Source organism: Suricata suricatta, chromosome 1, assembly GCF_006229205.1.
Source record: "Suricata suricatta isolate VVHF042 chromosome 1, meerkat_22Aug2017_6uvM2_HiC, whole genome shotgun sequence".
Taxonomy (NCBI): domain Eukaryota; kingdom Metazoa; phylum Chordata; class Mammalia; order Carnivora; family Herpestidae; genus Suricata; species Suricata suricatta.
Window position 1 is genome coordinate 119,747,170 of NC_043700.1, and position 25,603 is coordinate 119,772,772.

The 25,603-nt window shown below is 37.9% G+C and overlaps 1 protein-coding gene across 1 annotated transcript; it reads left to right on the forward strand.

The window, feature by feature from the left end:
* The first annotated feature begins 177 nt into the window (after nucleotides 1-177).
* Nucleotides 178-25,026, forward strand: HPGDS (hematopoietic prostaglandin D synthase). Its single transcript, XM_029923318.1, has 6 exons — nucleotides 178-234; nucleotides 7,813-7,954; nucleotides 15,329-15,421; nucleotides 15,982-16,091; nucleotides 21,176-21,274; nucleotides 24,739-25,026. Exons 1-6 carry the CDS (start codon nucleotides 211-213, stop codon nucleotides 24,901-24,903), a joined length of 633 nt encoding a protein of 210 aa, XP_029779178.1. The 5' UTR covers nucleotides 178-210; the 3' UTR covers nucleotides 24,904-25,026.
* Nucleotides 25,027-25,603: the final 577 nt, after the last annotated feature.

Here is a 25,603-nt window from a genome sequence, read left to right on the forward strand (position 1 = left end):
GTTCCCTCATTCTCTGGGAGCCTGCGGTGTAACACTTTAAACATAAAAGAGCATGTGGCAATAGGCACATGTCAGCACCTGTAACTTTGATTTTATGTATTGAATGCAAATACATTAGGCTATTTACACCCAGAGAGCCTATAAAATGCCAAGAATAACCAGAAGTCTTTGTAGGCTGGGCCTGTTTGGTGGGCATATTTCATCTGAGAAATGAAAGAAGAGACTTGGGTGGAAGTAAGTAGCCTTGTCTCTCATTGGCTTATGACTGTGACTTACTCATCATATAAACCCACGATGCAGTCACTGATGAGGGCATAGAAGATACTAGAGACTCCACGGCAACATAGCACAAGTAAGTGATAAGATTGAACTCTATAAAGATAAGAAATGAGAGTGTTCTCTCTTCATCTTAGTGTTTATTTTTATTACCGTCATATTCTGTGTGTCACTGAGCAACTGTCTGTTGACCTCTTTTCACTGTGCCACTACCTCTGATCTGGTCTCATTCAGAGCCTCCCAGTGTTAGTGGCCAAATAGAAATCAAACAGTCATTTCTAAAAGAAATATAGTACTGGAGATTTTGAAAGACTTTAAGAAATGTTAAAAGATCCTTTAAGTAGACTTTAACATACAAAATGCAGTCAGTACAAGTGATGTTTTTTCAACGTATAAAGCGGAAGTTCTTTCTCCCTTTCTCTCTTTTTTTTTCTTTTTATTTCTCTTTTTTCTTTCTTTTTCTTTCTTTCTTTCTTTCTTTCTGTCTTTCTTTCTTTCTTTCTTTCTTTCTTTCTTTCTTTCTTTCTTTCTTTCTTTCTTTCTTATTTCTTTCTCTTTCTTTCCTTCTTTCTTGGATTTTCTTTGTAATATTTTCTGTCACTTTAAGACATTTTGTTGAAGTGTCTCCGTATTTTGCCAAGAATTACTTTCTATCATCATTTGGTTTCAAAGATAATTTAAGGCATTTACTCCAGGCTAAGAATTTGAGCTCACAGCTCCCAAAGGATATTTCAATTATTCCTCTTGCTTTGGATTTAATGTAAGGCAGCCATTTAAAACGATACTTAGTTGGTCTTTGATGGTAAAATAGAGGTCCTGGCTTGTCAGTGTGAAATTAAACGTCCAGGGTTTGATTTAAACCAATAACTCACTCAGTCAACAAAAATGCTTATTTTCCTCTGTTGTGCTACAATTTAACTCCAACCTGGCAGCTTTTCCAGAACTGAACTAGAAATGCTCAGAGACCCTGTGAGTGAGGGAAATCAACATTCTCTACCGCCAACTGTTAATGGGTAATACAGGACTGTTATTTAATGCCATATTGTGCAAGAAGTTCTTATGTAGACAATAGTATCTCATGTGATTGCTCTCTGAATCTAATTTTTGCATTTCAAAACACTGCAGTCTCCATAATAGGATACAAATATTACCCTCTCTGCCGGTACATTTCGTATAGGTTAAACTTTGGTCAAGCTGAGGTAGAGCAAAGAAGTGTTGGCAAATCTGCAAATAATTTGTGCTTTTATACCTCAAATGCATAGGTTAGTGCATCATTCTCAGGTATGTTTGGCGTTCCTTTTATTTAAGAGTAAGAGCGCACGTAGTAAACATCTTTATGAGTAAAATCAAGATAATAGTGTTTAGGTTTTGAAGTGAATTCTAAAACGGCTAATACTTAATTCCCTATTTGTAAAGTTTTTTATCTATCAAAATTATTTCAAAAATTCAATTCCTTTTTTTTTTTTCAGTTATCTGCTGAAATCTTTAAGGTGCATAACACAGTAACTGAATATTAGCCTCCTTTGCCAGAGTTGAGTTTGGATTGTTAGCTCCTTTCCGGCACAGACACTAGCATTTTTGATGCTGTTTTCCTGGGCTCTGACAGCAATGTACAGAAGGATATGAGGTTAGCTAAAATGAATGCTTTTACTATAGTTTGTACTTTATCAATGACTGCATTAAAACTGCCTCTGGGACTGAATGTGCTTTGTGGTTATTAATCAGCTGAAATGTATCAGTGTTACATAAAGTAAAAAGAGCTCCAGGGGCACCTGGGTGGCTCAGTCATTAAGTGTCCGGCTCTTCATTTCAGCTCAGGCCATGATCTCGTGGTTTGTGAGATGGAGCCCAGATCTGGCTCTGCGCTAACCTCGTGCTTGGGATTCTCTCTCCCGCTCTCTCTGCCTTTCTTTCTATCTCAAAATAAATAAAGAAACAATTTAAAAAAAGAAAAAAAGTAAAAAGAGCTATAAACCAGGAGGAAGAAAGGAAGTCCACAAGACAGAACTTTTCAAAAACACTATTAGTGTCATAGAAAAAAATTCGTTTCTAAATAAGTTTAGCACACATTAAAAGGTAACTCTTCTTTTGTATGAGTTCATATGTGAAAGTTTCTATCCAGGGTATGTATTAAGTCATCGTTTATATGTTCTTTGAGAAACTGTATACCTTATTTTTCTAACACCACTCTAAGTGGGTTTTTTATTCTTCTGGTGAATCAGGAACTTTAATGACTCTCTTCAGAATGGAAGGAAGCCAGTGGTTAGCTTTAGTTACAAAGGAAAGCTTTAAGCATGATCAGCTTACCTTTTTCCTTCTTGTTTCTGTATCATTTCAGGAAACACCCAATTTTCCCTACATGGGATTCTTAACATGGAGTAATAGTGGGAAGGCTCAGAAAGGAAGCTAACAGGAACAGCGTGACCCGGGAATTTGCCCAGGCCAGTCCAACCATACTTAAGTCTATAATCCATCCCATGTTCTTTTGATGCATTGTGTGAAGTTGGGGTGTAATTCTGTATAGTTTTCTTCTTTTGTATATTTTGTTGGGGTGTAATTCTGTATATTTTCTTCCGTCTAGCCTCATTATGTTACCACTGTAATGTCATGTCTGTCATACATCTGAGATTCTGTTAAAGGCTCTATGCACCTCTGTACGTCTGGTCCTGAACAAAGATCACATCACCCTTGTTACAAGGTTTTTTTAATGTGAGTCTTGCAATCTGGTAGGTCAAGTCATCTCCTTCTGTTCTTTTCATTTGCCTTGGCTATTTTGGTCCTTAGCATTTCTATTTGAAATTTAGGCTCAGGTTTATCCATAGAATCTCTTAAATTTTAAATACAAACAATAACTTTGATTGCAAATAAGGACAGGTTTGTCTCTTCCTTTCCATTCCTTACGTATGTGGTTTATTGTTGTGTTATCTTACTGAGGTAGGTAGGCGTCCAGGACTGTGGTGAACAGTAAGGGTAGTGGTGAGACTCTTGTTATTCCTGACATTAAAGAAAATGCTTCTATTGGCTCCACATTATGTATGATGTTTGCTCTAAGTTTTTTTTTTGTAGAGATTCTAATAGGTTAAAGAAATTTTCTTCCGGGCCTGGTGTCTTTCATGAATGTAACTAATTACCCATTCCATTTCTTTACTGGTTAGTGTTAATGCAGGCTTTCAATTTTTTTCCTTGCTGTGTTAGTTTACTTATTTCTCAGAATCTTTCCATTTAAGTGTTCAGATTCATGGACATGAAGTTATTTGTCATGTTAGCTTATGATATTTTTTCATGTTTGTTTATTTTTGAGAGAGCGTGAGCCAGTGGGGGATGGGGTGGGGGCACGGACAGAGAGAGAGGGAGACACAGAATCCAAAGCAGGCTCCAGGCTCTGAACTGTCATCACAGAGCCCAAAGCAGGGCTTTAACCCACGGACTGTGAGATCATGACTTGAGCCAAAGTCGGTCGCTTAACTGACTAAGCCACTCAGGTTCCCCATTAGCTTATGATTTGTAATGATCTATTTCATCTGCTGTTATGACCCCTTTTTGCTTATAATATTAATTTTTGTGACTTTTCATATATTTTTCTCATTTTCACTTTCACTAGAGGTTTTCAGTTTGACCTTTTAAAGATTGTATATAAGAGCCCGCCAGGCCCTAGTTTCAGGCAGTGTATCCCTGCAGTCTCTCATTTGTGTAGGGGATTTTATTCTCATTTTTCCCAAAGGAGCTACCCTCCTCGATGGCCGCCGCCTCTGTCAGAATTCAGGGACCTGCTTACTGTATTTGGTTTTTGTTCACCTTGATGCAGGCAAACTTTGTCTTTGCTTTTAATCTTGACTATATATTTCCTTTATTTGTTTGTTTATGTATTTATCTATCTAGCTATTTATTTATTTATTATTATGTGCTTGAGGATTGGGGTCCAATCAAATTACACAAAGCTGGGCTCGAACCTCAACGAGGGTGGTAACTGTCCTCTCCCGTTCTCTCCTGTTCTCTCCCACTCTCCCTTTTCATCCTTCTTGCTTTGCTTTCCGAATGTATACCACGTGCCAAGCACTGTGCTGGTACTTTCTACACAATATTTTCATTACCACTTTACAGGTGAGGAATCTAAAGCTAGGAACAGGTGACTTGCCCAAGGCCACTTAGATACGAAGTAGCAGAAGTGACTCCAAACCACACATTCTTCTTGCCGCTGACCTGTGCTGCCCCTGGTTTGCTCCTCACTGCATCCAGTGGGCGGGGGGGGGGGGTACATCTCACCTTCATCCTTTTAGCCTGTCATCCTTACGAAATGAAGGCTTTAACAAAATGAGATTATTGTAACAGGAATAGACTGCTGAATGCAGTAAGAGGAAAAAAAAGTCTTAGACACTATCCTCTATAGTTTTTATTAGCTTTTGTTGTAAATTTCCTTGCCTATTTTCCCCATACAAATATTTGCTTGGAATTTCTTTGGTTAGTTTTTATGCAAAAGCTTTATAAAATATAGGAAGGATTTTTAAAATTCATAGGTGTTTCCAATTACATTTACATTTACTTATTTTTCATATTATGAAGTGTGCACATATATCCTCAAGAGCAAAAGTCTCCAGATTTGGAATTTTGTAGCTGTAAAGATCAAGAAAAGTAGACTTTCACTCAATAGAAAATATAATCTGCAAGTAATACAGGAATGTGTTGTGCAAGTGCAGCTTCACCAATGAGTGAAGACTGTTGAAAGAATGTTCTAGAAGGAAAGATAAGCATTTGTCAGATGTTCATGGACCTGTGCCAAGTCTTAGATTTAAAGATATATTTGCAGAGAACTATAGATAGCTGACAACTTATGCTAAGTTTTTTTTAAATGTCTTCTTTACTTGAGTGAAACACAATATAAAATAGCACATTTTTGCAAATGTACAACAGCAACAAGTGCCTTTGTTTTCATGAGCAATTAGGAGGTGGACAATGTTACTTATGCGGTATTTGACCAAATGAGAAAAAGTCATGTTTAATTTTTTAATATTGATCATAATAGATGTTTATGAATCTATATATTCATATCAAGCTTATAAGGAATACACACAATTTCTTTGTCACTGAGGAAAGATTGACCCATGACAGCAAAAAATCAATAAAAAAGTTGGATACCATGCTCTTCATATAAAAACTGTGATGAAGAATGACACTTTTTCCACTCTGAAGACTCTTTTTATTCTTTTGAGATTTAGAACTGTTAGATCAAGGAATTGTAACAATTATGCTTTTTATTTCTTAGATAAGAATGTTCCCTTGGGGCGCCCGGGTGGCTCAGTTAGTTGAGTGACTGACTCTTGACTTGGGTTCAGATTATGATCCCTGGGTCATGAGATCAAGACCCACGCTGAGACAGCACGGAGCCTACTTGGGATTCAGTGTCTCCCTCTCTCCCTGTCCCTCCCCCGCTCTCTCTCTCTCTCTCAAACTAAATAAATAAACTTAAAGAAAAAAGAATATTCCCTTTATTGTGATTGCATAAACTACTCCCTTTTTATCAGAAGGAAGCTTATTACTTTATATTGACTATTGACTATTTTTGTACTCTCATATTTTTCCCACTATTTATTTCTAAGCTTAACATTAAGCTTAACTGAGTCCCTCAAATTTGAACTCCCTCTATGCATATTTCTCCCCCAAAGAACTGAAGGCTATGTATCTTGTAGTTTTCATTAGTTCTCTCCAGTGACTTTTTCACTTACATACTGATGTGTGAGGCATGTGCCACACTTCATCTGGCTACAGACTGGACTGGCTAACAGGAGTGGGATGGGTGTGGAATGTTCAGGGTGACCATTTCTAGCAAGGAGCACCACCTCCACCCACAATATCTAGATGGGGAAAACCAAGGCCCAGAGAAATGGTTTCAACAGAAATTACCATCACCATTGTTTCTTGGCTCTTGAGTGGGTCTAAGTAGGCAACCAGACAGCTGTTTGTGGTCATCTGCACCACAGTGGGATACTGTGAATGCATAAACTTGGCAATCTAGATTTTTATGATTTGTGTTTGACCTTTTATCTGACGTGATTTCAGATAGAATTTTGTTTTGAGACTTTAGCCTAACTTCTTTTTATCTACTATTCCTTTAATATCCTTGAAAAACTTCCTAGAAAAAAACAAACTATTTAAACTTACCACTTACAATAAATGTCACCTGGGTGGCTCAGTTGGTTGAGTGTCTGACTTTGGCTCAGGTCATGATCTGACGGTTCGTGAGTTCAGGCTCCATATCGGGCTCGCTGCTGTCAGCACTGAGGCCACTTAGGATCTTTATCCTCCTCTCTCTCTGCCCCTCCCCAGCTCATGCTCTCTCTCTCAAAAATAAAAATAAATATTAAAGAATAAATAATTGTTATTTATGACTTCTATTCATGTAACTACTATGATTACTATTTATTTTTAGTGTCCTGTATTCACAGTGTTTAATTTTGCCTATAGAATTAATTCAAAGTTATTATTGACAATAGCTAATAATTATTAGGTATTTAGCACTGTGTCAAATGCTTTACATGTATTACCTTATTAAATCTCCAAATCTATATTAGTATCTCTACAAAAAAAATGGACTTTGAAGAGAGATTTTTTTGATTAGTCCAACATAGCCAAGTGGAAGAGATGAATTTCAAATGAAAATGTTTATTTCTAGGTTACCTGACCATTATAAAATTACAAGACATTCTACTATTAGTGTTTGAAATTATTAATTGTTTATAAGCAGTGGAAATGAGATACACATCACGGAAAACTGATAAAATTATAACAATGTACATCTAACCAATGTAGCCAGTTTTAGCAAACTTTATGAAATGTAAGAAAAGTTACTTTCTTTCTTCCTTGCTCCTCTATAGAAGGTATGGAGAAATCTGTATCCTGTTGCCCCTTCCTGTTGCCCCCAAGATGGGGTATGTCCGTACGGTGATAGGATCCCAGTAAAACCCCACAGCATGCGTGCAGTAAAAGGGGAAAGAGAGCAGTTTTCCTTTTGGTTTCCCTAAGCCTTTGATTCCTGGAGGGAAATGCCATGGGTGGGTGAAGGGAGGGGATGGCCAGCTCAGGCTGGCAAAGCTGGCTCACTCTGCCCTTGCATGGACACTGTTCCTGAAATCCTTATCCAGCTGTCCTCACAAACTTAGCTGTGTCACCAAAGTCAACAAAAGCCAAATGTCAAATTACAAGTGAGTAAAGGCGGGACAAAAACAGCTTAAAATGGAAAAATAGAAAGTTTTGAACTCATCCTCTGAAGCTTGGTATCTATATGCCCTCTCACTCTGAATTTTTTTGTAAAATATTTCACTGGAATGTTCCAGCTAATTCTTAAAGAGGTGGTCATGATCTTCTAACAAGTCTTTCCCATATGTTATTAGGATAGTGATTTATAATTTAGGTTTTGGAATATTCTCGATTATCTCCAGGCATCTCAAAAGATGCCGTAAAGTTTTGAAAAAATCCTCAAAGAAAAATATGGAAACATCCATAGAAGGCTGCTAAAATAATCTTCAATTTTTATTTTCCCAGAATCACACCATGCCAAACTACAAACTCACTTATTTTAATATGAGGGGGAGAGCGGAAATTATTCGATATATATTCGCATATTTGGACATAAAGTATGAAGACCACAGAATAGAACAAGCTGATTGGCCTGAAGTCAAATCAAGTAAGTGGCACAAATAAGAGTTTATGAAAATGTAGGGAAAATATATATTTCTAGAACTTTCTGTCTTTCCTCAGGGAAAATAAAAAAGGTTTTTATTTTTTTATTTATTAATTAAAAAATTTTTAAGTGCCTATTTATTTTTGAGAGAGAAACAGAGCAGGGGAGAGGCAGAGAGAGAGAGAGACAGAATCTGAAGCAAGCTCCAGGCTCTGAGCTGTTAGTACAGAGCCTGAGGTGGGGCTTGAACTCGTGAACCACGAGATCATGACCTAAGCTGAAGTTGGAAGCTTAACTGATTGAGCCACCCTGGTGCCCCATTTATTAATTTTTTAAGTAAAGGTTTTTAAATTTCATGTAGCTTTACATTGAGAAGGTAGGTGGGCCAGAAATTTTCCTATTCAAGGTGAAAACACAAACCTCACAGAAAGTGTATATCAACAATACAAAGCTATGTCAGAAGAGTTGAAACAGGGAATACAAAAGTTATTATTCTTGACAACTGGAATTAGATGGGCTTACTACAGATACCTATAGTTTTGTCAAGGGATCAGATATGCTGCTCTAACAGAAAACCGACCACAAAATGGCTTATATCACATGGAAATTAGTTGTCTCAGATAAGCAAAAATCCAGACATAGGACAGGTTTCAAGAATTGACTTTCTTCTGTGTGTTGGTGGCATCATGGAGCAAGTAACAAGAGGGTTGCTGCAGTTCCAGCCCCACGGCCTTGAACAGGAATATCCAGAGATACATGAGAGAAAGAGCACTCTGCTGCAAGTGTTCTCAGAAGAATGCAGAAAATATTTCCCAGAAGACCTCAGCAAACTTGTCATTTCTCACTGACAAAGCAGATGGGAAGGACCTTGAACAATCTAGTCTACCTCTGAAGTTGGGGGTGGAATCAATTTTCATGAAGCATGTGACTATTCAAAAGAAGGGTGGGTATGTGTACAAAACTGGGTGTTTGATCAGAAGAAAAAGCAAATTGATGAACTGGGCAGGTAACTCCATGAAAACATGCTCCTTAGCACTCAGGACAAAGGGGAGAATTAGAAATATTATGACATTAAAAAGTGTGTGGCTCTCAGTAAGTTGTAAGTCATCCTATGGTGGTATATTTTTTTTAATGAAGAAAAAATAAATGAGCAAATTATTTTGTTCATCATATCTGCCTAAAAATACTAACTAAATATTAACTCTATGGCTAAAATTCACATTTTTATGATGGGATTATTACAAATTTGCATAAAGATGAAGTTGAAGAGAAGAGCTATTGGGTATTGAAAGACTATTGGGCACCTGGTACATATTCCACAGACTCATTTCATTTAATTTCTCCAGCACGCCTTCATAGGATGTATTATGGGTTTTATTTTATACTTGGGTTAGCTATAGCACACAGAATTTACGTAATTTTTTCAGGTTCAATTTTTCAGCAAGGTAGAACTGTTTTTCAAGCACAGGTCAATTTCATACAGGGGCCCAAGTTATTTGCACTTGATAATGCCGATAACTGTAGCCACTCTGGAAAACAGTGTGGAAGTTCCTCAAAAAATTACAAATAGAAGTACCCTATGATCCAGCAATAGCACTACTAGGAATTTATCCAAAGGATATAGGAGTGGTGATTCATAGGGGCACATGTACCCCAATGTTTAGAGCAGCACTATTGACAATAGCCAAAGTATGGAAAGAGCCCAAATGCCAGTCAACTGATGAATAGATAAAGAAGATGTGGTATATATACAATGGAGTATTACTCGACCATCAAAAAGAATGAAATCTTGCCATTTGCAACTATGTGGATGGAACTAGAGGGTATTATGTTAAATGAAATCAGTCAGAGAAAGACAGATATCAGACAGTTTCACTCATATGCGGAATTTGAGAAACTTAACAGAAGACCATGGGGGAGGGGAAGGAAAAAATAGTTATAAACAGAAAGGAAGGCAAACCATAAAAGACTCTTAAATACAGAGAACAAACTGAGAGTTGATGAGGGTGGAGGTTGGGGAGGGTGGGGAAAATGGGAGATGGGCATTGAGGAGGGCACTTGTTGGAATGAGCACTAGGTATTGAATATAAATGATGAATCATGGGAATCTACTCTCAAAGCCAAGAGCACACTGTATACACTGTATGTTAGCTAACTTGACAATAAATTACATTAAAAATAAATAAATAAATAAAATAGATAATACCACAACAATACCACCAGGATAACTGGTATATTAACAGTACATATCACCACATGCCTTTTGGAAACATGAGCTCTTTAAATGTCATTTCCCCTGTAATCACTCTTTTTCTTATCAGAGAACTCTTCTCATGGGCTAGAATGTTTTATTTCCTTTTTTCATGAAACTTCCTCATTAATATCCAAACTTTCCCCCTACCATGAGGATTTGTACATGGGATTTTTAATTCTGTGGACATGAAATAGGTGATTAAATTTTATTCATTAATGAAATCAAGATGGATAGCAAGTTGTAGAGATATTACATGTAATAAATTCTGCCTTTTAGTTTTTAGATATAAGTTCTTTGAGTCCCTCATACCCTCTTCTACTTTGACTTTCCATTATGTTATTTAAAAATGGAATTGCTGCATTTTCTTAATATTTTCACAGATTCTTAGAGTTGATAGAGATCTTAAAGTTCATGGTGATTAGGATATATATATATATGTATATATATATGCATAGTTTCAGATGTTTTAACAGACACCCAACACAAAAATGGCCTAAAGAGGATAGAAATTCATTTCTTTTGCATAAAATCCCAAGCCGGTAGAGTGGTTCTGCTCCATGAAGTTGTCAAAGATTAGGCTCCTTCTTTTCCGTTCATCTGCCATCCCTAGTTGGTTGTCTAATATATATTAAGACATTCTCTTCCACATTCCAGCTCACAGGAAGTGTAAGAGGGGAAGGGACACATCTCTTTCTTTCCATAGCATGACCAGGAAGTTTTACATTTCACTTCTGCTTGTGGCCCTTGGCAAGAACTTGTTCACGTGGTCATGGATTACTCCAAGGGAAGCTGGGAAATGCTGACTTTATTGTGGATAATCATTTGCTCACCTAAAACCCAGGATTTTATTGCTTTGAAAAAAAAGGAAGGAATAGCTATTGAAAAGCAGTTTATTACAAATTTTTCCTGGCCTCATCTCCTATCTGCCTTAGGAATGCTCTCCAATGTTTGAAATCTTCTATGACCTGCCCTCTGTGATAAGGATTATATTTAGACTATCATTGGCTATTAAGAAGTTCTTCCAAGTCAAACCTGGTAAACTGTGCACAGGTGTTGACATTTTTCTCTCTTTTAAATAACATTAAAGTACTTATTTTTTTAAAAAAAAGACAAAGCCCTACAAGGACAAAAAAATCAAGCTTGAATATGACAGCACAAAGTTCCCAAAACTGGAAAACAAGTCAAAGAATGGGAAGGCGATGGGGCGTCTGAGTGGCTCGATCAGCAAAGTGACCGACTCTTGATCTTGGCTCAGGTCGTGATCTCACGGCTCATGAGCTTGAGCCTCGCGTCCGGCTCTGCACTGATGTCTTAGAGCCTGCTTGTGATTCTCTCTCTCTCTCTCTCTCTCTCTCTCTGCCCCTCTCTCGCTTGTTGTATGTCTGTCTCTCTCTGTCTCAAAATCAATAAATAAACGTTAAGAAAAAAAGAATGGTAAGGTGACTTAATAGGCCACGGATGCTCAAATATAAACATAGAGGAGGTGGAGGCAAGCTTAATCACTCCAGAGATCCCCCCAAGGGCTCAGGAATTGGTAGCAACAGAGAACTCTAATAACAGAACTGACAGAGGATTGACTGGAAGATTGTGAAGCGGCAGCATGACCACAAGGTCTTTTCCCTGGAAGAAGGATGGAGATCACTCTCAATCAAGGATAGCCCAGAGGGTTCCAGGACACCAGTCATGTCTCAGGACACAATACTATAGATGGGTTTCAGTGGAAATCTAGAAACTAAACCGTGAGACCCAACGCCCTTATCCCCTGCTCTACAATCAGAATGCCGGAACTAAACGAGCATCCTTCAGGCAGGAAATGGAAGAGTTGTCTCCAGTGAAGCTGATCAGTCCAAGAGAACGTCTAGCAGACACTGAGTGAGTGGGCATCTCAACGACACGGCCCAGCCCAGTCTGTCTGCAAGCCCTTCCATGTCCACTGAGGCTCCTATTAGCTTCTATTCTTTTCACTTATTTAAAACAGGAATGGCAAACCAAAAATTAGTACATATTTGTAAGAAGGCCTCTAATAGAAAACAGACCTAAAGAAGCAGAGGGGGAAAGATCAACTTAAGGCTTCAGGATGATATAGCAAGAAATAGATTTCAAAAATAGAAAATCCTCAAAGAGAACAGGTATTTTGTACATTCAGAACAAATATGCTATAAGAAGGAATGTTCAGAGAAAAAAAGGTGTTAAAACTAAAAAACTGATACAGACAAATCAAATTGATAAAGTGATAAAAAAATTAAAAACTACTCCAAAAAGCACAATAGGAAAAATAAATTAAAAATGGAGAAAAAAGATCAGAAAAATTGAGATTAAGTAAGCGTAGGATATCTCAGTGAAATTCTGGGAAGAGAAAACAGAAAACAGAAAGGAGGAAAACTTTTAAATGACTCTTCCTTACATAAAATTAGAATCTACCTCCTCATTGCTTTCATACATTGGTCTTGGATTTACCATTTTAATCCATGGAGAACAGATTATTCCTTCTTTAACATCCAATTATTTGAAGAAGCTTAATATCTTTAAGATCATAGAGAAAAAGACTTTGCTGGATCGTCAGCTCAGTGATGATGCTCTGGGGAAGGTAAAGGCCACTGGCCGAGTTCAGAACTGAGTCCCAGCTAACTCCTACATCCGTCCCTCTAGGTATTAACTTTTAGAACTTCCTCAATTGTTTCTCTAGCATCATTGTGAATTTCAGTCCAAACTTCCCAGCCCTGACTCCACTTTTTGATATATGTGCTGTTTCCCATGGACTATATGAGATCTGCAGGATAGGTCCAAGGGACAACTCTCATCTCTTCCTGGAGGGTTCCATTTATAGCTCCTGGTTTGGATTTCCTTACCACCCAAGAAGGACAGGCTACTATTAGATTATGTCCACCATTTAATGTGTGGTGCCTGTGGAGAAACACAATGTTCCAGGCATAAGAATAGCACAGAGCACAAGGGGACCACCACTCTTAGCTTAAGTGGAGATACACTCCAAGGACATTTTTCCAAGATCACAGGGCTTACTTTGGCAGCCATGTCACACAGCCCTATACTCAGCATCACTAAATTCCTTAAAGCTTTTTGACAGATGCTCCTGTTTAGTTAAATCTCCAACCCCAGAGTTAATTTTCTTTTGGAACCAAATGAAGGCCTTGGCATTTGTCTTCTTAAATTTCTTTATTCCCACTGTTGGCAATTATCCTAAGTGTGACTCAAAGGCTGCCAGTAGCTGAAAGCTTACCATCTCGCAGGAAAACACATTCCATCATCAATAGTTCCAATGCTAAAAATTTATTCTTTACTTTGAGTTAATATCTGCCCTTTTAAAGTTACTTTTTAGTTCCAGTTCTACATTTTAGAGATAGAATAAAATTTTTCAGCCATTTGATTGCCAGGCCATACATATATGAAGATGGCCATTAGGTTACACTTCGTTTGTTTTGTTCTCCCCCGTGAAGAGTGCCAAGTTTTTCAGCCAATCCTTATAAAAAGTGATTTTCAGACCCTCCTCTAACTTGGACACTATCCTCTGGGTTTGCTCTGAGTTTTAATGTACTTTACAAAACGTAGCTCTTAGAACTAGCGAAACAGCTGAGCAAAAGTTCCGACTGAACTCCGTTTGAGCCTCTACCACCTACATGATGTGGGCTGTACACAACCTCTCTTCATTCATCTCCTCATTTATAAAATGAGATAATACCTACTCCGTAAGGTTGTAAAGACCTCATGGGTACGTTAAATATTCAGTACACTGCCTAGCATAAAGGAGGCATCCCTCAAAATATTAGGCATGTTAATTCCTAGTCTCGTACTTTGCTCTGAATAAGGCTTCGTGATTGTGTCAGCTTTGAGACTCTGTTTTGCTCACTGCACAACCTCAGGCACCTAGAATAGTACTTGGCACACTCCTTAGGTAAGTACTCAAAGATGTTTTTATTCCTGATGTAAACTACAGTTCATCCTGTACTTACTCAAGGTGCATATGGAAGACACTTGAAGGTTGATTCTAGGTTGATTCTAGCTGCATTAGGGTCATAGGATTATGAGTAGCACATTATTCTTTTCCCGCTTTCCAAAATAATGATATTTCCTAAACTAAGGGAGTGGTTGGGAAAATTGTGATCAATACATGTGACAAAATATAATGCAGCCATTAGAAAGTGATGCTTTGGGGCGCCTGTGGTCTGTCTCTCTCTCAAAAATAAACAAACATTAAAAAAAATTTTTTAAAGGTGAGGTTTCACTGATTTGGAAAAATTTCAAAAAGATGTTATCAAATAAAAAAGTGGTTTATAAATACATTCTGATGTTGTTTTTAAATACATATGAGTAAGCAATTAAAATACTCAAATGGTTATAATTGCATGGCAGAGTTATTGTTATTCATCTTCAACTTAGAATTTTTCTATAAAAATATATATTACTTCCTGACAAAAATATAATAGATTTAGATAAGAAAACAAAGTATGATCTATGGATAAGATACTAATACATCTGCTATGAGTCTGCCCTAATATTTGTACAAATTGCTTACTGCCTTACTATATACTCCACATAGTCCCTCATCAAAATCAGAATTTTGCTAAATTCCTTACCATAACTCAATATGTAAATCAAACTCTCCATTTCCTTAGACTGTGGTTTGAAAGAATAATTCATGTTATTACTCACAGAAGCTACAAAAATTAATGAAGCTTTAAAAGAAAAGTTTTTGGAAAGGTAAGTATTAAGTAGTACGTGTATACACAGGTGGCTTGGTCAGTTAGGCGTCCGGCTTCAGCTCAGGGCATGATCTCACGGTTTGTGGGCTCGAGCCCCGCATCGGGCTCTGGGCTGACAGCTTGAGGCAGAAGCCAATTTCAGATTCCGTGTCTCCTTCTCTCTGTGCCTCTCCCCCATTCATGCGCTCTCTCTCTCTTTCAAAAGTAAACAAAAATTTTTTAAGTAAAAATATAAAACATAAAGATTCCACTAGAAGGTACCTACTGTCCCTTTTAGAATACATATTCAAGAATTCTATAACTTTCAAATCATGATTTGTTTCTGTAATTATCAATAAAAATGGAAGTATTACTACTGATTTTAGTATGGAAGTTGATTTATTTTTTTGCTTCCTTTTTTTAAAGCTCTTCCATTTGGTAAAATCCCCATTTTGGAAGTTGATGGACTTAACCTTCACCAGAGCCTAGCAATAGCAAGATACCTGACCAAAAACACAGGTAATATGTTTAGTGCGTTGAAGAGTTTTGATAAGTGAAAAAGAATACATGACATATACTCACTACTCATTAAATAATTTCATTACTGAACACTATACTGTAAAGAAGAATGGAACTAAATGTGAGAGAAGTGTAAGTGATAACGCAGGTTATTTATTGTAGTAGTCATAAAAAATGTATCATAAAAGATGTGAAAGAAACAAACCAAATCAGCCGAGGTGAGGTAGACTGTGGTGCTTGTATGTAGCTGCAAAGGAGCAAGAATCCATCTCACAAACTTGCGTGGAAAGATCTTACATGCGGGTGCTTATATTGAGTAGGACGTACAGTGTTATTTTCATAAGGAAATAACAGAAAAAGACCGCACAGACACCAAATACAAGCGCGGGCGGGGGCGCGCAACGAGAGGGACCGGAGTGGGCTGCAAGTGAGTCTTCGTCGCAGTTTCATATTTTGAATTTTTGAACTATAAGACTATATTGCCTATTAAAAATTAACATTTCAATGTAGCAAATTAAATCCAGTGTATTTCTAGGCTTAAAATGGTCTCTGTTTTATAGATTTGGCTGGAAAAACAGACCTGGAACAATGTCAAGTTGATGCAATTGTGGACACATTGGATGATTTCATGTCACGTTTTCCTTGGGCAGAGAAAAACCAAAATATAAAAGTAATGTGATGAGTTTGTTGTTACTACTATTAATCATATCTTCTTGCCAGACATTAGGTGGCTTGCTTTAAAAAGATCCTCTTTATCAAAGCAAGACATTCCTGTAGTTTTAAAATATCAAATTATATTCACAAAATGTAAAACAAAGTAGTGATTCCCTGTCTCCCGCTTCACATCAACCCCTCCTCAGACATAACCCTCTTTTAGCTATTTCTTTAAGACATGTAATAACGGCTTGCTTTGATTCACTAACTTTAGATAGTTTCTCTGGACTTATTACTATAGTAATAAGAATTTATCCTTTATATAATTGTTGTCTCTGCTTCCCTTCTTCCAAATTTTAATGGTATTAAAATGTTTTGGTCAAATCAATATTCAGTTGTTACTAAATTAGTATATCTATGCAAATATTATACATAACTGTGAATTGTAGTATACATTATTTCCTTTCTCACTTTACCTCCTCAAAACTAGTAATTGCCTTCCCTTCATTCGCCTAATTGTTTTTACATTTATTACTGACCCTTCCCACACTATCCAGTAGCCTGCCAATCTTTTGTCTGGAAATAAAGGTGTGGCTGCCAGTGCTCTGGGAAACAATCAGCAAAGAGAGGGCTAAAGTCTCAGAACTTAGCAGTCAGTATGCATATATTCATTTAATCCCCTATTTCTGGTTAGGAACGACAGCTCCCAACCCACAAACCATCTACTCCACCCTCTAAGCAGAGGCATGTGTAAGTGTAAAATGGAGGAAGAAGTCCCATGCTAAAATGCCCTCTTACACAGCTTTTCACCAGTCCTCATGTCATCCTATCCCTTACCTCCTTGCTCCCAATTCTCGATATGTCTTGCCTCTTCTTGAACCATTTGAGGGTTAGATCGGGCAGTATTGGTTTTCAGCTTTACCTTTGCAGATACCATTCGTCCATTTTCTTTATAGCTTCAAATTTTGTTTTGTCTTGCCTCTTCTGTTTTCCACCTATGGGCTCTATCTTTTCAAAAATATGTATTTACTGGTGGTTTGGGGACGAAAACTATGTGTATGTGAGTCAAATCCATCATCTTTATCCAGAATTCTAAGTAGACCTTGTTGGTCATTCTCCATCACAGCCCCCTAGTGGTGACCAGTGGAGCACTCGTTACAATTGTATTTTTAAATCTACTTACTTGTTTGTCTGCTCCAGTAGAACACTCATGAGGGTAGTAATTATGTCTGTGCTACTCACTCATGTCCCCACACCTAGCACGGTGCCTTTCACTTAGCCGGCACTACATACGTGATAAATGAGAGACAGAAGAGCTGAACTTCTCAAACACCACGCATGCGCGCTGCGCCAGCCCCGCCCACACGTGGTCTCAGCCCGTCCTCCCAATCCTCCAGTGGGTTAAGTGCTTTCTATCACCATGTCCACTTCGCACATGAAGAAACTAAGAAATAGAGTAGTTATGGAGTTGCCTCATCACCTATGCATTCTTTCTTTTAAATTAGTGACTAATACCCAGAGCATCTCTTAGGGAGAAATTATGATCTTCATTTTTCCAGATAGAGAAACTGAGGTTCATGTAGCATAAGTAACTCAGATATGGTTATTTAGCTAGTAAATGGAACACGAGGGAATTCAAATTCCAGCCACTCTCAGACTCCATGTTCTTAGCCACTGCTTTTAATGCCAGCAGGTGGTCATTACACATGTCTTATAGCTTATGGTTTGCATCCAAAAGTTACAGCATACAATGGCAGTCTGATCAATTTACTTAAACATATTTGTGCTAAAGACAACTTATTAACTAGGAACTTCTTATTTCAACAGAAATATTTGGAACATAAAAGTATGCACATTTGCTAATTCCTTGACACAAAGTAAAGTGTGTCACACACAGACAAATATATGACTGACTAACCAGGACAGGGCAAAGTCTAAAGCAAATCAGCTTCGATTTACAGCAATACATTTGGCCTCCAGAGTCATACTGCCAGGCTGGACTTCGAATTCCCTTCTTACTAATTGCCACATAACTACCTGTCAATAGTTCGAATTCTTTGTCAAGTAGGGATACCATAGAATCTACTTTGAAGTGTGTTGGAGGGTTCAATGTTAGCATGAGTACCTATGACTAGGTAGAAAGTGTTAGATAAATATTAGATATTCTGTATTATAATTAATAGTGTTTATATAGTTGACTGCTCATTGTTTTTCCTTTTGTCAGACAGGGTGTTTATGTTTAACACATACTTATAAATGCAGAGACAAGTAGATACATAATCTCCAATTTAGAGAAATGTATCTAAAGCTTTTTGTTCCCTGTGCCAAAGACCCCGCTGATTGGCAATCTATCAATTTATGGGCTTGCTCTTCTCTATTTCTCTATTTTGTACTTTTCTGTGGCTGAGGCACAATAATAGGAGTTAACACCCAGAGGAAAATATTCTTTGAATGTTTATGATCAGAGTAACCTACCTTTGCACTAGAATAACAAGGCTCTTACATACCTCCGACTTAAAAAAAAAATCACAGGACATAATTCAAGTTTATAAATAAAGCATATAAAAGGAGGACATGCTACAGAAATATTGCAATTGGCTACATACTATCTGATTAATAGGCAGGACCCGGCTAGCATGTAAGGAGGAAGCCACAGTTCCAGTATCTTCCATCGTCTCGTCTCCCTGCAGTCAGTCGCACTGCTGCCACCTTGTGGTCAGTACCATTTTCAAAAGCAGAATATTGATAAAGTGAAGATGGATGGACAGTGAAAATAGCTCTTATTATATGAGCTTTAAAAATCCATCAAACACATATAACTATAAATGTTACAGTATTTGTTGCTAAAAATTCCACTTTCATCTTTTAAAAAATTTAAGTTTAATTTAGAAGGCAAAATTCTAGACATTGGTCACCCAGATAGTCCTTGAATTTACCGCTTGTGCTTCTTTGGTTATTCAACGCACCTGTTTCAGTTTCCTCATCTAAAGAGTGGGGACAGGAGGGTAAAGGATGAGCAGGATTGAAGGGATGCCAGTGGCCCATTTCCAGTACTAAATGATTGGGGCAGTATGGATTGGAAGATAACACTTGGATTGAAAAATAATGCTTTGGGGAAAAAAAATTAAAAGTCAGTTGATAGAATTCTATAGCAATGACTTTTCAGGTTCATAAACCTCCTGACTTATAATGCTCTGGAGGAAAAAGGAAATTTTGAGTCTAACAAAAGTGGCTGACTAGGACTTGTCAGGAAATGCCTTTTTAAAAGTACACATCTGGGAAAAAGTTTGTATAATTAAATTTCATTTTCTTTATGTTATTTTGGTGAATATTCTTTAAAATGATTCTTAAATACTAATAATTATGGAGGTTATAATTTACATGTCACTGGAGGAGATGAATCACTTGGGATGATTCACCAAACATATGAGAACCTGCACTAAAGGAGAAGTCAGTACAGAGGAAAGATTTTTAGTTGGCCCTGTGTACGCACAAGCATCAGTGTACCTGACCTTACGCTGTGGAAAGTGTACACCAGAAGAAGGAACAAAACTATGCAGATGAGAATACAGATGTTCTGGAAAGCTGTTCAGCAGCCACGTCCCGTTGCACTCTACTCCTTCCTGTTCCTAGCTATTCCAGGAAGGCCAGGTTGGCTGTAAACATCTTTCCAACTGATGCTGAGCTGAGCTGGGCAAGGCTGTGGGAAGTGCCACATGGATCTGGGCCCATTGCCGCTCAGCTTACAAATGATGTGTAAGCGGCAGGAGAACTCATACTGGTTTATTGTAAACTATGAACGTATTAACCATAAAGAACTTTATGAATGAAGGTAGTAGAAAGTCAAAATACTGATAGACTTCTCATGTTTCATTTATGAAATCTGACAAATGTATGTGAATATGTAATGATGCTTTTGCAAACTGTACTCTACAAACCTAAGGCATTATGTTATAACAATCTCTATGACCTAGCAGTTATAGTAATAACAAATATATCTGCAAGTTGGTGAGGCCGTTATCCACTACCTGAGCTGCCTTAATAAAGGCTGGATTTTATTATATGTCATTTATCATTATTAGTAAATAATACATGTACATACAAATTATATAATATTTTTAATATTGGCTCACGTTTCATATCCAAGATACACACCAGCCAGAATTTTCATATATAAACAAACACTTGTTACCAAGAAAGAGGCCATGGTCTCCTCTGAGGATATTTGGTTTGTAACGTTACCTTACATAATATATCCAGAGTGCACCTAGATGATGGTTTTGTAGATGATATTCAAGGCAGACAAGGCTCATACTAAGGCACAATGCCAAGCCAACAACAAAAAACCATAAAGGCCTGAGAGCATAATGATTCCTTATAGATTACTTTCGTTAAGTGCAATGGTGAAATAAGAAACTGCCAAGCTAAAGGAAGCTAGACTTACAAAATAAATTTCTTTAGCCTCAGTTATGTTATTTCTTCAAAAAAAGTGAGCCTAAGAAAAAAGATAATTTTAAAATGTAAAAATTTAATGGAATCCTTTTTTCTCAATAAAGATTAAGATAAAAATCATGAAAAGATTTTATGGGTGAAATTTTTAGTCATTATATACAAAGGAACTCTAAGAACTGGTGACAAAATTATTTTTTAATCCACGAGTAACAAAGGGATGACTAAATATCAAGAACCAGACCTCAATCTCCATGTCATATGTTAAAAAATTTTTTTTAATGTTTATTTATTATCAAGACAGAAACAGAGCATGAGCGGGGGTGGGGAAGAGAGAGAGGAAGACGCAGAATCGAAAGCAGGCTCCAGGCTCTAAGTTGTCAGCACAGAGCCCGATGCAGAGCTTGAACCCACGAACCGTGAGATCATGACCTGAGCTGAGGTCAGACGCTTAACTGACTGAGCCACCCAGGCGCCCCTCCATGTCATACATTTGAAAACAGCAACCACCACCACCACCAACACAGAGCTACTTTTCTTTTCTCAACTCATGGGGGAGAATAAAGATGGAAAAATCTACTTCCTCTTCCAATCACATTATTTATTTTTCTTCCTATCATCCTTAAAGTGATCTTTTTCTCTCTCTCCTAGGATCAGATGTTTAATGAGCTTCTTACATATGATGGACCTCATCTTCTACAAGATTTGGACACATACTTAGGGGAAAGAGAGTGGCTCATTGGTAATTCTGTGAGTATCTTTTACATCATAAAAAATGCAAGCACACACACACACAACCAAAAACTTATAAATATTCATTGAGAAAAAAGTTACCCATAGGGAGGGAGTAGGTCAGAGAGCGGGGATAAAAGCTAAACTTTGATAAATTTTTTTAGTGGACTTAACTTTGAGATCATCAACTAAAATATTTTATATAATTATATAAAAACAACATAAAGTATTTTTAAAAGCTGGCACTGCAAAGCACATGCAAAGTGAAACAAATAAACGTGTCAAATTAATGCATGAAGTGTGTAAAGTACCTATGTCCTTTATTAGTGAGGTAGAACTGTTTTAAGGAATATCACAGTAATCTGACTATATATCTTGTTATAAATAGTTTCTCAAAACAAAAAATAAATATTATACTATTTTTAGTAGAGGCATACCTCGGAGATATCCTGGGATTGGTTTCCTACCATTGCAACAAAGCAAATATCACATCAAGTGAAGTTTTTGGTTTCCCAGTATAAAGTTATGTTTACACTACACTGTACTCTGCTAAGTATGCAATGGCATTATGTCTAAAAAAACCGATGTGCGTATCTTAATTTAAAATACTTTCTTGCCAAAAAATATTCACCATCATCTGAGCTTTCAGCAAACACAGACACCATAATATTATGGATCACAGACACCATAATAATGAAAAAGCTTGCAATATTGCAAGAGTTACCAGAATGTGACACAGAGACACAAAGTGAGCAAATGCTGTTGGAAAAAATAGTACAAAATAGATTTCCTCAACCAGATTTGCCACAAACATTTGTAGAAGACACAGTACACGGGAGGCTTCTAGGTGGCTTGTTGGTTAAGCGTCCAACTCTTGAATTCATGATCTCACAGTTTGTGAGTTTGAGCCCCATGTTGGGCTCTGTACTGACAGTGTGGAGCCTGCTTGGGATTCTCTCCCCACCCGCACCCCCCACCACCTCTCTCTTAAAATAAATAAATTTTTAAAAACCTCAGTACCTGCAACATGCAATAAAGCAAAATTCAATAATGTGAGTATTCTTCTAATTATATGGTTGGTGGTACTGGGTACAGTCATATTGTTTTTTTCTGATATTAGAGTATCACATTGTGGGGTAAAGCAATAAGAAAGTATGTAGATGTCACTGAGAACGAGGATCTTCAGTGTGGGAGAAAGAAAACAGAGATGTCAGATCAGCGAAGCTAAGTAAACATCTTATTCCTGAGTGTGAACTATGTATAAGGTCATGATGAACTTTATCTTAGGATATAGAAAAAAGCATGTTGTATCCCTTTTTCTTGAAACAATGACCAATCCAACTGCCCTGGGCATCTGTAGGACCCAGATTTTGGGTGTAAGTATTAAAGGACTTAAATAGTAAAAGGAACGAGGGGTTCTTGGAGAAATAGCCCATTCTCAATCTGGGAAGGGAAATGTGAGAGATGAGCTGGGAACACCTCCTCATACCGGAAGCAAGTTAATTATCAAAGACAACTGGGGTCGTGTCAAAAGCACTCAAAAGTTAACTTGGAAGAGGCTTCCACTGGCCAAACAAGGGACAACTCAAGCTTCACTATTAATGGCAGTGGATTGAAACAAATCAAAATAAATAAATACACGGCGGCAACTGCCACCATCAAACACAAACGCGTACATGTAAACCCCAAACCAAACAGAGCTTCACGGGTCACTTTTACAACATGCTATGGAGTTGAATAATTGTTCCGAAAATGTCTTTTTAAAGTTTGAGGGGTTTAATAAAGAATTTATCTTGCCTTCCCTCTGCCAATTGCACCTCGAGATAACAAAAATTAATGGGCAAAGTTTGTCTTCATCAAAGTATTCCAGTTAGTAAGTAAAAACAGAGATTAAACTGTTACCATTTTCCAATCCCTGACAGTTGGAATGGACCTACACACTGACTAATGATAATTGTTAATATCACAAAAAGAGAGACAACCTGATACTACAGCCCTACTTCTGATAGAGGAGCCCAGTGTCACCTATACAGTACTATGGACAAGAACTCAGATCTAAATGATTCAGATTGGAGTCCTTCAAGGAGACTACATGCTATGAGACAAGACCCAGATTGCTTTTCTTCAGCACTTTTGTGTCTTATTCTGGTCGCGGTCTGTTGAATCCTTCTGGGTGACACAGAAGCAAGCTTGCCACATCTTTATCCTCAATTCTCAACCTCACCCCATGCCTCTTCATTTCCTCCCATGGACTCCCCAATAGACTTTCCTATAATGTTCCTCTCCCTGCCCTATTGAATGAACAATTTCTAAGGACTTAAAATTTACTCCCCTTGTTTTCTATTGAAATTCTTCTGTAAACTCCCTGCTGACCCCATCTCGTGTCCTCCCCCTTCCTCACAGTGTCCACACACACAGGTGTTTTGTTATTCCTCAGACATAAATCTCACTCACTTCCACCTATTTAACTTGCAATTATGAGCTCTCTGGGGATAATCTGCACTCTATCCCTTCACACTCTACAGAATAAAGGAACAAGGTCAACAACAGGATGAAACGATCACACAAATCCTGAAAATATTGCATTCTTTAGGCTGAGTGTGAAATTTTCAGTAAAAGGGAGTGAAATGGCATAACCAGATGAAATGCATGTCCTGAAATGCGTCTGCTTTGTCCTGTAAAGGACATTTTTGAAAGAGATGAAAAATATTGATTGGGTATAAGATGAAGATGTATTGTCACAGAGAGGTGGAGAATGAATCAAGTGTAAGAATATATACTCTAAGATCTCATTTTGTTTTTTTAAATACAGTTTTTATTTATTTTGAGAGATAAAGAGCATGAACAGGGGAGGGACAGAGAGAGAGAGAGGGAGAGAGAACCCAGGCAGGCTCTGCACTGTCAGGGCAGTGCCTGGTGAAGGACTAGAACTCAAGAACTGTGAGATCACGGCCTGAGCTGAAACCAAGAAGTGGACTCAACCTATGCGGGCGCCCCTGTAAGATCACATTTTAGAACGAGCACGCGCACGCACACACACACACACACACACACACACACACACACACACACACACACACAAATACCTTATACACAGGGGTGTTAGTATTAGCAACCTCTGGGTATTGGGAGGATGGCATTATCTGTTATTTTCTATCATATATTCTTTCCACTTTCATAGTAACAGAGTATTTTAAATTAAAAATAAACTATTTTTTTAATGTATATTTTTGAGGAAGAGAGAAAGAGCACAAACGCAGGGAAGGGCAGAGAGAAAGAGGGAGACAGGATCTGAAGTGGGCTTTGTGCTGACAGCGGAGAGCCTGATGCAGGTCTCTAACTCATGAACCATGAGATCATGACCTGAAGTCAGACACTTCAACCGACTGAGCCACTCACGTGCCCCAAAATGAAACTATATTTTGATTTAAGAAGTTATGCCTTTCATGTTCAAATGACAATTTTTGTTTCCTTCCAACCAGGTAACTTGGGCAGATTTCTACTGGGAAATTTGCAGCACCACACTTTTGGTCTTCAAACCCGACTTGCTGAACATGCATCCTAGGTTGGTAACATTAAGGAAGAAAGTTCAAGCCATCCCTGCCATCACTGACTGGATACAACGAAGGCCCCAAACCAGGCTCTAGGTGCCGTGTGCTACCTCCAAGCTTTACTGCTGTTCACAGCCTCGCTCCCATCAGATGAGAAGCCGCAGCCGCCTGCCCTGTAACCCGCACGCGCCCGGCCCGCGCTCCAGCAAGTCTGTCACTCTTGCCATATTCGGCTGAAACAAACAGGAAACAAGAGGGGGTGGGGGGCTGGGGGGTGGGAGTGGGGAGAGAGCACTTAGTTTCCAGTTTCCAGTTTTTTTTCTTTTCCCCAGAATAACTTCACATCATTTACAACGGAGAAAGAAGAGTTTACAATCCAGGCAGGGCTCACTCTGCATCAGTTTCAACATGCATGGATTTCAGTCACAATGGTTAAGTAACACATTTCCCAAATGGTTTGGACTTCAGCTGTAATTGCATAAAGTTTGCTGCTAGCTCTTGAGTCCACAAATCACCATGTAGATAATAGATACATATGATGAGTAACCCATCATGTCACTTCCCTCAAAGTCTGTTAGTGATTGGTCACTGCACACCTGTTATTCATGCACAGACAGCAAAGTGTGTAGTTGCACTGTCTGCTTGTTTCTCAGTGATAAACCCACTCAAAAATTTTAAAAAGTGGAAAATTTAAAAAGGGAATTCATTAACAAAGATCAAGTACAATAAAGAAATGAAAAGTGACAATGCTGGAACCAAATTCAAACTGCACAGGAAGGGAAAGACCAGACTGTTG

Coding starts and splice junctions, on each gene's coding strand:
- HPGDS (XM_029923318.1), top strand. CDS start 211: ATGAAAGAAGAGACTTGGGTGGAA. Junction 235..7,812: donor AAGAAGAGACTTGGGTGGAA/GTAAGTAGCCTT, acceptor TTATTTTCCCAG/AATCACACCATGCCAAACTA. Junction 15,422..15,981: donor ATACCTGACCAAAAACACAG/GTAATATGTTTA, acceptor TCTGTTTTATAG/ATTTGGCTGGAAAAACAGAC.